Source organism: Cheilinus undulatus, linkage group 5 (assembly GCF_018320785.1).
Source record: "Cheilinus undulatus linkage group 5, ASM1832078v1, whole genome shotgun sequence".
Lineage (NCBI taxonomy): Eukaryota > Metazoa > Chordata > Actinopteri > Labriformes > Labridae > Cheilinus > Cheilinus undulatus.
Genome location: NC_054869.1, coordinates 13,852,328 through 13,865,528, shown reverse-complemented (window position 1 = coordinate 13,865,528; position 13,201 = coordinate 13,852,328). Strand labels below are relative to the sequence as shown.

Below are 13,201 nucleotides of genomic sequence, written 5' to 3'. Positions count from 1 at the left end.
CCTTCAGCTCACGTGTATTTCTGAGTCTGGTGTCTCTTATCCCCCTCTTGGCAATTCCCTAGAGATTCTCTATGGGGTTCAGGTTATGCCACTTAGCTGGCCAACCAAGCTCAGTAATGGCATGGTCAGCAAACCAGTCTCTGATAGTTTTGGCTTCACTGTGGACAGGTGCCAAGTCTTGCTGGAAAAGGAAATCATGACTCCATAAAGGTTCTCAACAGACAGAATCTCCTGGAAGACATCTGTCAGCATTGACCTGATGAAGCAATGGACAAATATCCACTGATGACATTCCACCCCAAACCATTACTGACTGTGGAAACTGAAAACAGTGGACTTGAAATGCCTTGGATTCTGTGCCTCTAAGGTCTTCCTCCAGTCTCTTGGACCTTGATTTCCAAATGAAATTCAACATTTATTTTAATCTGAAAACAGGACTTTGGACCACTGAGCAATGGTCTGGATCTTTTTCTTCTGAGCCCATGTGAGAAGCTTATAACTTGGTGGTTATGGAGTGGCTTGACATCAAGAACACGACAATTGTAGTCCATGTTCTGGACCCGTCTGTGTCCTCTGAAGGCTGAGCTCATCCTTGTTGCCTGTGCACCTTTTCTCACCACACCTTTCCCCTCCAGCCAACTTTCCATGAAGATCCTTTGATACAGCATTTGACAAGAGCCTGGTCTTTCAGCAGTGACCTTCTGTGGCTTACCCTTCTTGAGGAGGGTGACAATTATTGTCTTCTGGAAATGTATCAAGTCAATAGTCCTCCCCATGATTACAGTACTGTGTACCAAACCAGAGTGAGAGAATGAAGACTCAGGAAACCTATGAAAATTGGATTTTACCATATTAAAACAATTTGATATCATGATTTTTTGGGAGCTGTAAGTGGTAATCAAGATTAAAATAAAAAAGTCTGTATCTTCCAGTACAAAATTTACCATAAGGTTACATTTAGTTTAGTAAAAAGGTAAAAAAAAAAAACAAGAATAAAGGCACTCCTAACCATTAGATTACAGGCTTATCATTAGTTAATCATAGGTTTACCATTAGTTTGCCTTTAGTTTACAACATAAATCCAGTTTGAGCCTATTAGATCTTGTTGGATTTGATATTTTAGATCTCTTTCCATATTTGAGCATTTGTATATCCTGTTACCTTGTTTACTGTTAGTTGCTGTTTCGATGGAGAAGTCTTCCATATAAAATGTTTGATTAAGAGCTTTTTATATTTATCGACAGAAATCTCAAACATCACACAGAAGCAACAAAATCTCATTATTTTTTCTTCCTTTATTTAACTAGATAACTACAAATTCTTAACATTTCCAATGACTGTATATTGTCATTAAGAAATCAAAAGCTGAACACACATCATCAAGCTATGTCTGTCAGCCAATGTACAGCATAATTCCTTGGGCTCACTTAGTAGAATTTAAGTTTGTAACAAATGAACAATACAGAAATGGAAACATCATTTAAGCAAAGTAACACAACAGCAGAAAGTGACAAATTATTGACAAGTTGAGTCTTTTTCTTTTGCTGCATGGCTTACTTCTTTCTTCCACCTCTCTCCTTCAGTGCCAAGTGAATAATGGAGCCATTACTCATATTGTAATAAGCCAGGGAATTGGAGTCCTTGATGAAAATACCCTGTAACAAACAAAGATGGCATGATATTATGAAATCAGTGAGGTTAAAACACTAAAGGTAAGGATTAAAGGAGATTAAAATGAAAGCTTACCTCATACTGCAGCTTCTGTTTTCCAGCTGGCATGCCCGTAGCTTCATGGATTTTGACTTTAATAACAGACACCTATGGAGAAGCCATTAACATGTCCATGACAATTTTGTACAAAAATGATCTTGTGCAAAGAATGTTTCTAAAAAAGATGAGAAAGAAGAATATTTGCATACCTGATCTGTGAGTGGGACGGTAAAATTCAAGACTTGGCCATTCAGCTTCCATTCGGTCTTGTCCTGCATGTTGGGGACCTGGACCTTAACTGCCACCGGGCCCTGAAAAAGGGGGAAATATTATGAATATGTTTGTAATAGTGTCCACAAGTTCATTTTATTCTCATATTTCTGTGCTCATAAAAACATTTCCACAAATTAGCACACTTGAAACAATTCATAACTACATTTTCGTGTGTGCTGACTTCTTAGTTACTATACATCTTTTAAACTATTAGTTTGAGTGTTAAAGTCCAAATCCAGTATTTTTAATATTTTCTGCATGTATATTACAGATGTTGCTACCAACATTTTTAGGCAGCAATGAAGATGTTGCTGCTTCTACCAACCTTATTTCTACGAAGGAACTCCTCCTCTGGAATAAGGTTGTCCTCTGTCTTCATCTTTTTGCTGACTGGCTCATCCTCGTGAGGTGGTGGTGGGTGGACTGGTGGTGGGGGAGCAGCACTTGGGGGTTGTGGCACAGGAGGAGCAGGGACAAATGCTGGAAGAAGCAGCAGTTATTTTAGATAATACTTCCAACAAAAAGAGGCCTATGAGAAATATTATTACTTAATATAGCAGAGGCAGTTGTTGAGAAGCCTTTATCTTACCAGCTGGGACAACCATAGGAGGGGGTCTGGGTGCCATAATGTGAGGTGCTGATGGCGGCATGGGGACCACATTGATACGAGGAGCAGGAATCATGGGCGGCATCTGTGTTATAACTTGTCCTGGTGCTAGGCGCACCACAGGAGCCACAGGTGGTCTTGGAATTACAGGTACTGCAGACAAGAGAGTAGTGCGTACTGGAGGTGCCACCTGTAAAAAAAAAAAAAAGGTACAATAGGCTGTTATTTGTCATAAACTCACAATTTAAGACCCCTTATAATGTGAAATATTTTTAATAACTCACAGAGGCAGGTGGGCGTGGCACTGCAGTGACTGGAGGACTGGGTTTGGGTAAACTGGGTGCAGATGAAGGAATGGGAGGTGGGTGATGAATCTCACTGGGCTTGCTGGGGCCAATTTTCTCCTTAGTATCATCCTCTCCCACCAGTCCTTTGGCCTTGTGAATGGCTTCAATCTGCTCCTGCAGGGTGATGTTGGCCTGTGCTGCCTGTTGAGTACGAGCCATGCTTCCTGAGTGGCCATCCCAGGTAACCTGAAAACAAAAGCATTTTTAGGACTGGCTCTGTTGTCAATATCGTTCACATCAGAAATCCTTTAAGAAATAATTTTACTCACCTTCTCCTCTGGCTTCTGGATCTCTTCTTCACCAATCTTCTTACCGATGGCTGTCTCTTCTACACCAAAGATATCAGTACGCCTCTCAGCCAGCTGTTTCAAACTGCTCTCGATGTCCAAACCAGGAGCGTAGACTTCATCTTCAGTCTGTCGCTCTCTGATGCTGCGGTCTCTTTGCTCCAGCCAGCGTGGATCCAGAAGACCGATACGCATGTGCTCCTGCATCTTACTAGCCGGGATCTTCTCACCAGTGATTGGCGAGATGAGGTACTCATCCGGAACTGAGATTGAGGGCTGAGGTTTGGAAGCTACAAGGTTAAAAAAATAACAAAATTACCTTAACTGTATGCAGTGATGGTTTAATATGACCTTAATCACCATTGAAAGGATGTGCTACCTTTTGGATCGTAGTCTTTGCGAATGATAACCTGGTCTGGAGTTGGTGGCAGTGGGGGTGGCATTGGGTTGTCTGGTGGCAGTGGAGCCTTCACGCCATCTTCCTCTTCATCAGATCCCTAAAGAAGGAGGAAGATGGCGCTTAAAACTCCATATTGGCACATTTACTTCATACATCTTTGTATAAGATAGTCAGAGGAAAACAATAAGAGCTAAAACATTTTAAAAAGGGGTCAACATGCATGCAGCATCCATAGTAATTAAAAAATGCCACTAAAGCCACCTATTATTGGCCAGTTTTCAAAGTGATGTGATTGATGACTTCCTCAGCATTTACCTCATCCATGTCCTGCACTTGTGTGTCTTGATCAGGCTGTGATGGCTGGCCATCTTTGCGGTTCTCTCGTTCGTCATCTTCATCCTCACTCTCAACCTCCATCTCTACCTCCTCACTCTCTCCATACTTCTCATAGCGCTCCTGGATCAGGATGCGAGCGCCCAGCTCCTCAGGTGTGGTGGGTGGTGGGAAGTGTCCTGAAAAGCAAAAGAGACAATATTAAGATGCATTTTTCTGCTATCATGCAATTTACACAATGAAAGATTAGAATCATTGCAGGGATTGTACCTTGTTCGTTTGGCTGGAAGTCCACCGTTTCAACCACCACAAAGTCATGCCAGTCAATTTGTGCATAGGCCACCCGTTCCTTCTCTCTTTCCTCCTCCTCCTTTTTTCGCTCACGCTCCTGAAACTTTGCCCACTCAACACGGTACCTCACCTGGTGGTTGTGCAGTAGAACAGCTGATTAACATGGGCAACATGCTATTAAATGCTTAGTATGATAAACGGTCACACTTGAAGGGGGATTACCTGGTCCATAACCTCTCTTGGATTCTCTGCTTCCTTCTTCAGCTTGTTCAGCAGTCCTTTTGGAGGGATCAGAATCTGCAGATATAGGAGAAAAAGTTTACGGTACAGTTAAGAATCCCCACACAAACAGAGAAACGCAGTAATATCAGAGAGGCATGACAGGTCACCTTAGTGTACTGCTCAACCAATTTGGTGAAGTAGTTGAAAAGGCTGTGCTGTGGCCGCAGAAAGTCAAACTGGTAGTTTCTCTGCTCCTTCTGCATGAGCTGTGTGAGAAACTGGCGGCCATTGCGAGCCACAAATTGGGCAGTGAGCTTCACAACATCCAGATCAAATGCTGAGATTGATGGAGGATCTGCAATGAACTCAAATTCTGGAGGGGGCTCTTTGGGGACAATGGTCTCTTGGATCACCTGTGACTGCACCTATTGACAAACAGGAAGTTTAAGTTTGCATGAGCAAAATATACTTGTAATAGGCAATCAAATTGTAAAAGCAGCTATTTTCAGAACTTTTAAAATTCAAACACCCTGCCTATTAAAAAGAAATGGAAAAGAGAAAGAAGAATGGGTATACTCGTATATATAGAGATACAGGAAAATATTTATAACACAAAGTGGAAGAAATACACCTTCACACAGGTGGAGGAAATTTAGATGGAAAAGCATGAAATTTTATTCCAGTTCAGATGAGACATCAGGGGGCTGGAACAAACTATTGGAGCTTATGTGGTTCAAACACAGCTGACCATTATTATTTACTATGAGATTTCCCAGAACTCACATCTTACTGGCAGGAAGCTCACAAGTGCTTAAAAATGTATTTGAAATCTGTATTCAAATACAGTCTGTCTGGGAATTGGTTTCAACTGGGGGATCCAGAAGATTAGAAGACGGGCTAAAAATTTGTTCATGCAATTTATATTATGGAGGGTAAACATTTTTCATCAGAATGCATTCAGAAAAATTTTGACTTGAGGCCTTTTTTTGAGGGATTTTTCAATCATGTAACTTTTGTCTACTTGATGTAAGGTGAATTTTGCATTCATCTCCCTAATAAAAATAAAATAATAATAAAAAAGTTAAAAGTAAACTGAGATGCATGTCTTACTTTTTGAGGAAGCTGCTGGGACTGTTGCATGGCCTGCTGCATAACCTTTGGCACTGCTGCAGACGGCTCTTGTGCTTTACCCTCCTTAAATTCATTGACCTTGTGACGGTAGTAGGCATGATAGGGGTCATTGGGGTTGAGGAAATTAAACTTTGGATTGTTGATCTCATTCTGACGAATTCTTGCTTCAAACTCTGGTCCATTTCTGCATAACAATAAAGAAATTACATATCATTGTCATGAAATGAAGTAAAGATGCACATGGAGAAAATGGAAACGTGCAGAGTTACCAACCTGGCAACAAAGCTGGCTGTCTTGTCAACAATGTTTCGGACCTCAGGAGGCGGATATATGATACCAACGATGGGTTTGGTGGCAGGGGTTTCTTCCACCACTGCATCATTCTGTGGACAAAAAATAATAGTGTTATTCTGCAATATACACACAGAGAAATATATACACATATACATAAACATTGTCACAAAATGGCTATCATAAGCTTGTACTACCTATGTATAAGCTACAGTCGTCATCCTATCAATAAAATAAATAAAATAGTAAAAGGCTGTCCAGTTACTGTGTGGAGCTATCGTCCCCTCATAGCAAAATGTAGTAATGACAACTTACTTATAATTTATACGTATACTGCAGATTGGTAAACACAATTTTATAGAAATAACATCAACACTTCATTTTTGATGTCTAATAAATTTACGACTTTATTCAAACACAGATATTCTAACGTTGAATTCAAGTAACGTCAAAAGTTATGAGCTGCTGAAACATCATACTTTGAATTTTGCTAATGTGAATGAATTGAGCGTCAATGCTAACAACAAGCTAACTGGAAAAACTATTACGCATTGCTTTGGTTATTAGAAACAGACGTCAGCTATTCCCAAATAATCCTCCACAGAAACACACAGTGGCTCAAACTGCAACAAAGTGCCAATAGTTTCCCCACAAAGTAACACGCAGACAATTCTGCTAATGCTAACATATGCTAACTCTAGCGGTTTACTCACCTTGTTGTTGGGCTCCGGCTGGACTATTTGAACAGGCCCGGGCGGCATGGCTGTATCTTCTGCGTGTTAATGCCGATGGCCTACAAACAGCCAATAAAAAATAGAATAAGGTGTATTTTAAAAACTCGAATTAAACACACGATAGGACACAAATGTACAATAACGACTAAAAACTTAAACAGATTGTAGTTGGATACTCACTGCGTAACGCTTTCGTTGACCCAATGGAGGCTTATTACTTCCGGAAACACGCCGCTAAGTATCATGGAACTTGCAGTACCCTACTCAGGTTGCCAAGGAGATGCTCGGTCAACAAGCTATTTTCCCTGTCAGACAAAAGAGATACAAGCTTATCAGACATGTGTCAGTTCTTGGGTCGGCAGGACTGTATCGAAAGCCTCCGGAGGGACCTCGTGGACCTTCAAGGTGCGACTGTGGACGTGTTTTCAAGAACTGGTCCGATCCGGTTCTCCTCCTGGAAGTTCCCTGATAAACTGTCCTGTAACCTGGACATGGTGGCTCTGCTGGGGCAGTATGACTACATGGATGGAGATGAGGAGTTCAGTCAGCACTCACACATTGTGTTACTGGAGCTGGTGATCGACAGGTAGGCCTAATACAAAAATAAAAAAGTTCTGTTGCATTGTTTAATACTTCTCAAGACTAACAGGACTTTTGTTTTCTCCCTTTTCCCTAACAAGACTATTACTTCTGCTGCAAAGCTTCAATGCTTATGTTGAGCAGATGAGGTGCAGCCAAAGGAGACAAGAAGCTAATGGAGGCCTATCAATTGGTCTTGTAGTCAGAAACTATTGGAGTAATTTAGTCGAGTTTGCCAAGTTCATGGTAGGACAATTATTTAGTAAGATAAAAGCTAAACATTACAGGATATAAACAGAAAAATGTCCATCTTATTTCCTTATTTCTTCTCTTAGGCCATCTACAAGGATGAGAAAAAGCAAACGAATGCAAATAAATTTGACTCTGATGAGACACAAACAGGAACGTCTGTCAAAAAACAAATGAACTCAAGGAGTGACTTCTGCAGACGGTGCTTGTCAGCTGGGTCTTCACCCAACTCTTCTAAATATGAACCCTCTAATATCACCCACAATACCACAAACCATCCTAAAGCTGACAGCCACAATGTAGGATGCCAAACATTTGAATCTTCCCTCGTTCCCTGTGATGCATGCCATGAAGTGCAGTCCATTTTGAGCAAAACAGGGCATGCCTTTGTAGATCTGTTCCAGAACGAGGGTCTTCCCTCCTCTCTGCAGCCCCTCCTGGCAGCTGTAGAGGACACCCTGGAGCCAGAACAGATGACAGCAGCAGATGTGGCCCAGTGGGCCAACGAACAGCTCAGAGACATGCGCCGGCTGGGAAAACACCTCCAGGACGTGCGGGGTACAGTTCAGCCTCTTACGGATAAACTGACTAAAGCAGAGACAGAGCGTGACAGATTCAAGTCTCAGCTGGGGAAAGTGCAGAAAGAGGCAAAGCAAGAGATTGAAAAACACCAAGCAAGCATTGTCCAGCTGGAGTTTTCACTGAATAAAGCTCAGAGATCTATGAAAGAAACAAAGCAAAGGCTACAAGAGGAGAGAGAACAACTCAAAAAAGGTGCCAAAAATCACAGCTAAATATGATTGGAATGCATTTGCTTATCATTCACCACTTTTTAAATATTTGCAACAGAAAACCTATGCTTGAATGAGAGTGATTCCAGACTTAAAGAGAAAGTAGCACAACAGGAGGACGCAATACAAGCACTTGGTAAGGACTCTTATGGTATTCACAATTTGCATGGCTGTTTGAAACACTCTTTCTTAGTTATAAACTTATCTGTGGCAGAATGTGAAAAGGCAGAGCTACTGGAGAAAGCGAGGAACCTAAACATCAAGGAAGAGACCTGTGGTAGACTACAGCAAAAAGTCCAACAGCTAGAGAGTCAAGTAAATGAAACACAAGTCCAACTTGACAAGGAGAAGGCAAAGTACCACAGCGCATGGCGACAGCAAGAGGTCAGTGTAGACAAACACTGGATTATTTTTTGTTTTTATTGAGGGGGCATAACCATTAAACTTTGCTGTATCCAGGTGGATTGATGCAGGTGTTTGTGTTATTTTTGTACAGACTATGCAGGCCAAGCAAACCTCTTTGTTAAAAAGAGTTGATGTTTTGGATGAAGAGTGTGAGGAGCTGCAGAGACAGGTGGGAGAGAATGAGGAGAGACAGATCGGCCTTCACAGTCAGCTGCAACAGATGTCGGAGGAGAAGGAAGAAGTGCAGGCTCAGCTCACTCAGCAGCAGGTACACTCAATGAATGAAAGGCAGCTGTTAACATTTTAAACTTAAGAAATGTAAACTCAGGTAAACAATATGCCCAATTCATGACACATTATCTGTTCTGGCACTTGGTCCAAAATACAATCAGGATTTTAAAAACAACTCTGGTATTTTTATGTAATGGTGAGATTAAGTCAATTTATCAGATACAAGGAATCTGACTTGGTGTTTTGTGCAAAATAACAGAAGAAGAATGAAGTATCAAGGGGCTAATAAAAATATTAAGTGCTGGAAAATTAAATAGCTTATAATTGAAAACTAAAAATCTAACATAATATGAACATCACAAAAGTATGTATAAAGGTGCAAGTAAAGGAAACTGTATACAGTAGATGTGCAGGTATAATGGTGAACAGGTTAAAGTGCAAGTTTCTTAAGGAGTACAACGCACACAGTGTGCAGCTGTAAACAGAAGAGAAGTCTGCTGTGCATTAATGTAAAGTCTGAATAAAGACTTCTTTCTACTGAAATCAAACAATAGACACCAATACAAATAGCATCCTCTGCTGGTCAGAAGGGAGTACTCCATTCTACGTTTTTGTCGAAGCGATTAAACTGTCCGTATTTTTCCTCCCCTATTGTGAGTTATCATTACGTAATACTCTGATGCTTCTCTCCACCAGGACTTTTGTTCAGAGCTGCAAAAGGAGAAGCAGACTTTAGAAACACACGTGGGCGAGCTGAGAAAGAGTGTGGCTGAGCTGGAGGAATACATACAAGATTTAAGGGAGAGGGAGAGACTATTGGTGGCCTTTCCTGAGCTCAGCCCTCTGGCTCGGAGTCAACCACAGAGTAAAAGATTACTTTATTTGTCTATAACCCTGTCATTATGCTGCATCCATATGTACTCTGCTGTAGATTAAAAAAAACACACTGAGCACAGGAAAACATGAAGACTGACCTTATTCTTAGTGGCACTGCTGTCTTTTTAGGTGTTCACAGTTTGTTTATTTCATGTTTTTTAGGTACAGGACATGTGCTTTTGGATATGGAGCAACAGCTGCAGGCAAACAACATTCGTATAAAAGTGCTGGAGCAGGAAAATGCCACCCTTCACACCAGCCTCTTAAAACTGAAGAAAAGGATACAAAATAGTAGTGCAATGGTAGGATGTATTGATATCTGTAATGTTGACTGATGTAAAAGGCATGGTTTTGTGAATGTTTTGGGGCTAATAGAAAATTGTACCAAATCTATGTGTGTTTATCAATAGGGAGCCTCTGCTCAGCAAGCATGGAGCCTCTCTTCACCAGAAGCAAAACAACAAAATCACCAGACACAAACGCAGATGGCTTCATTGTGAGTTCAGTTTGTCAAACATGTTCATTATTTGTTAGTTATTGATTACTTGTCTCAGTATTGCATTGTTTATTTGTACCTCAGCAGTGCAGCACAGCTGGGATACACTAACAGAGGAAGGGAAGCGAGACGAGGGGAAAGTGCTTTGGACTCGCCTGGGTCAGGGGATCGGATGTCCCCCACGGCTGCCTCCCCCTCATCCCTGCATCTCCACCTTCAGACCCTCCACCTTAATGCAGACTCTGCTGCTAAAAGCCACACAAAGAAACACAGTAGCTTTCTCATCTCGCACTCAAGGAGCTCGAATCGGAGGAGAAAACGAAACTAGGAGTGCAAAGACACATAATAGGTTTAATCAGATAGTAAAAAACATTCTTGTCTTTGAAAAACAACAGCAAACACTACATAAATACGCCAATATCTTTTCACACGCTATCCTTAATAAGCCATAATATTGTTGTACAATGACACCATCATTACATGCACCAACTGTAACAGAAACTGTCACACCACCTGTTTTAAAATTGACATAACCTCACTGTGTATATATACTGTAATTTTACTGCTGTTGAAACAGGGCGTTGATGGTTTTGTCATATTCAGTTACTTGACATATGATCCGCTGGTCAAACTAACCTGCATGCATCTGAAGCCCTCACTGCAGATGACTCACAGCATTCAGAGTAAAAGGGTGGTAACAACCTTGAATGTCACACAAACAAACAGACGCAGATGTCTTGATAGCACCAACTGATGAGGGAGGGGGGTGGTTTCCATGGAGATGCAGGAACTCACAGGATTCGTGCTCTGCTGGATCACTAGAGACCTTTTGTTTCACGCCCTCAAGGATAATCAGTCAGTGAATATTCGATAGTGCACAGAGCTGGAGACCACACATGCTGTAGATCACTGAGACAGTGGGGACTATGAGCTCTGCTGTGTAACCTGAGCTGTACGAGGAGTCAAAGAGATCCTTTGTGTCTGTGCTTTTAAAGTCAAATGTGTGTTTCTACCCACATTCATAAACTAGTAACACTCTACAAACACCTGACGGGGACTAAAGGTCATCTTTCCCTCTGATTTGATTCCTGAATGAACACCTGAGATACTGTTTCATTCACTTCAACGACAGCTCCTGACCTGAGGGTTAATCTGTAAATTGGGTTAACTATGCAGCTGTGTCATCACGAATGAAATGAAGTGAGATCTTTTTCTGTCAGGGCCACAGATGCCTGTGAGGATTAAAGTCAACTTAACTGGAGCACCATCTGAGCAACCAACAGAAAAAAAGACAAATTCTACATTATGCTGCACCACAGTTACAGTTTCAATATGAAGTCTGACAAATAGAGAATTATTGTTGTTCTGTGCCTTTATAAACAATAAGTTTTACTAATTACACTTTTGTGACCTACTTGGATTAAGACAAATGTAAAAAGGAAAACACCTTAAATAGTTGTACCAATAACATTTCTAATCTTATATCCAAGGTTTACATATAAAAACTGGCCAGGCTCATTTGGAAAAGACCAAAGTTTAAAAGTGATAAAGAAAAAGGAATTATAATGCAGACAGATATTATGGAGTCATTTGAGCAGAGATGTCAAAAGTGTTCACATTCATTACTCAGAAGTATATAGATACTAGGGTCTAAAAAGACTTCTGTAGAAGTGGAAGTATCGACTCAAGCTTTTTACTCAAGTAAAAGTGTAAAAGTACTGGTTTCAAAACTACTTCAAGTATATAAGTAAAAGTAATGTAAGGGGGGAAAAGTGACATTAAGGACAAAAGCTTAGGCCACGCCACAGGGGCCTATAGTGCGCTACCCCACCTCCCCCAAAAAAACATTTTTCTAAAGGCCATAATGACTATAATGTTATAGTAACCTGTTAATGTTGAAAAATTTGGGATGCACCTGTTTCAGCCGCATTTATGCCCACTGAAAATAAACGCATTTTAGTACAATGCAAATACATTCAAGAACCATATATGTGTACTACCAACCTCCTCGCTGCTGCTTGGTTGGGACATTTCACTCAAGTTCTCTTGAGTCTCTGCCACGGACATCTTCGGACTAGGCTACATACATCTGCTATTTCCTTGCTGGAGTGTGACCTGATTTTTGTCGTGCACAGGTGCGACGCGTACAAACCAATAGGGTGTCGGAATGATATTATGTTCATACTTCTCATACAACCACAATCAAATTCACTCTATCTGGATTGCGCGATTTATCTGGATAGGTTTTTGGGTTTTTTATTTGTGTGTTTTTGAACGATGCCAAGCCGGAATGAAAACAAGCTGAAATGAAATAGGAGTCACGAGGCTATTTTTAAAATATAAGGAGTAGAAGGTACAGATAATTGCTGAAAAATGTAAGGAGTAGAAGTAAAAAGTAGGCTGAAAAATAATTACTCCAGTAAAGTATAGATACCCAAAATTTCTACTTAAGTAAGGTAATAAAGTTTTTGTACTTAGTTACTTAGCACCTCTGCATTTGAAAGGCTGGTTAATGAATATAATTTATCTAGAAATAATTCTGGAAATAAATACAGCTCTGCAACCTGCTGGTCACTCTAATGGGGAAAGAAACATTAACCTGTAAAGTCAAATCTTCTGTTTCAGATCAAATGTTAATTTGAGTTTGCAGGACTTATGCTGAATTATCTACTTTGAGTGTGCAATACTTATTTTTAGTGCACTGTAAAGACCAATAAGTTCAAAGAACTCAAACTATCATAGTTTACTGCTTACCTTAAAACTTCAAATAGTACTCATTGCAAAAGTCTCTTTTCTTAAGTTATCGTTTCACTTAAGGTGGACTAACAATGGCTGTTAATGACCCACTGAACCAGTAGTTGATAATTCATTAATGTCAGTTTCCCATCCATTGACATTAATAGCATCAACATCATCCCCCATAGGCGAGAGCTCTGTAATTGAGACAG

The 13,201-nt window shown here is 40.6% G+C and overlaps 2 protein-coding genes across 2 annotated transcripts; one reads left to right on the top strand and one right to left on the bottom strand.

The window, feature by feature from the left end:
• Positions 1 to 1,275: 1,275 nt before the first annotated feature.
• sf3a1 (splicing factor 3a, subunit 1) lies at positions 1,276 to 6,945 on the bottom strand. The gene is made up of 16 exons (XM_041787085.1): positions 6,807 to 6,945; positions 6,606 to 6,685; positions 5,875 to 5,984; positions 5,581 to 5,785; positions 4,638 to 4,895; positions 4,471 to 4,545; positions 4,228 to 4,378; positions 3,940 to 4,136; positions 3,604 to 3,721; positions 3,207 to 3,514; positions 2,875 to 3,123; positions 2,573 to 2,780; positions 2,309 to 2,463; positions 1,920 to 2,021; positions 1,747 to 1,818; positions 1,276 to 1,655 (listed from the first exon to the last, which is right to left on the bottom strand). The coding sequence occupies exons 2-16, from the start codon at positions 6,651 to 6,653 to the stop codon at positions 1,554 to 1,556; spliced, it is 2,358 nt and encodes a 785-aa protein (XP_041643019.1). The 5' UTR covers positions 6,654 to 6,685; positions 6,807 to 6,945; the 3' UTR covers positions 1,276 to 1,553.
• Positions 6,946 to 6,964: 19 nt separating this feature from the next.
• ccdc157 (coiled-coil domain containing 157) lies at positions 6,965 to 10,581 on the top strand. Its single transcript, XM_041786997.1, has 10 exons — positions 6,965 to 7,212; positions 7,307 to 7,451; positions 7,541 to 8,228; positions 8,304 to 8,381; positions 8,460 to 8,629; positions 8,742 to 8,918; positions 9,578 to 9,746; positions 9,920 to 10,059; positions 10,168 to 10,253; positions 10,338 to 10,581. Exons 1-10 carry the CDS (start codon positions 6,965 to 6,967, stop codon positions 10,579 to 10,581), a joined length of 2,145 nt encoding a protein of 714 aa, XP_041642931.1.
• Positions 10,582 to 13,201: the final 2,620 nt, after the last annotated feature.

What these genes read in the sequence shown, in the direction of transcription:
- sf3a1 (XM_041787085.1), bottom strand. Translation starts at nt 6,653, where the DNA reads ATGCCGCCCGGGCCTGTTCAAATAGTCCAGCCGGAGCCCAACAACAAG. An exon ending in ACAGCCAGCTTTGTTGCCAG is followed by an intron (nt 5,786 to 5,874) that starts GTTGGTAACTCT and finishes ATTGTTATGCAG; the next exon opens with AAATGGACCAGAGTTTGAAG. An exon ending in TGGTTGAGCAGTACACTAAG is followed by an intron (nt 4,546 to 4,637) that starts GTGACCTGTCAT and finishes CTATATCTGCAG; the next exon opens with ATTCTGATCCCTCCAAAAGG.
- ccdc157 (XM_041786997.1), top strand. Translation starts at nt 6,965, where the DNA reads ATGTGTCAGTTCTTGGGTCGGCAGGACTGTATCGAAAGCCTCCGGAGG. An exon ending in GGACGCAATACAAGCACTTG is followed by an intron (nt 8,382 to 8,459) that starts GTAAGGACTCTT and finishes TATCTGTGGCAG; the next exon opens with AATGTGAAAAGGCAGAGCTA. An exon ending in GGCTCGGAGTCAACCACAGA is followed by an intron (nt 9,747 to 9,919) that starts GTAAAAGATTAC and finishes CATGTTTTTTAG; the next exon opens with GTACAGGACATGTGCTTTTG.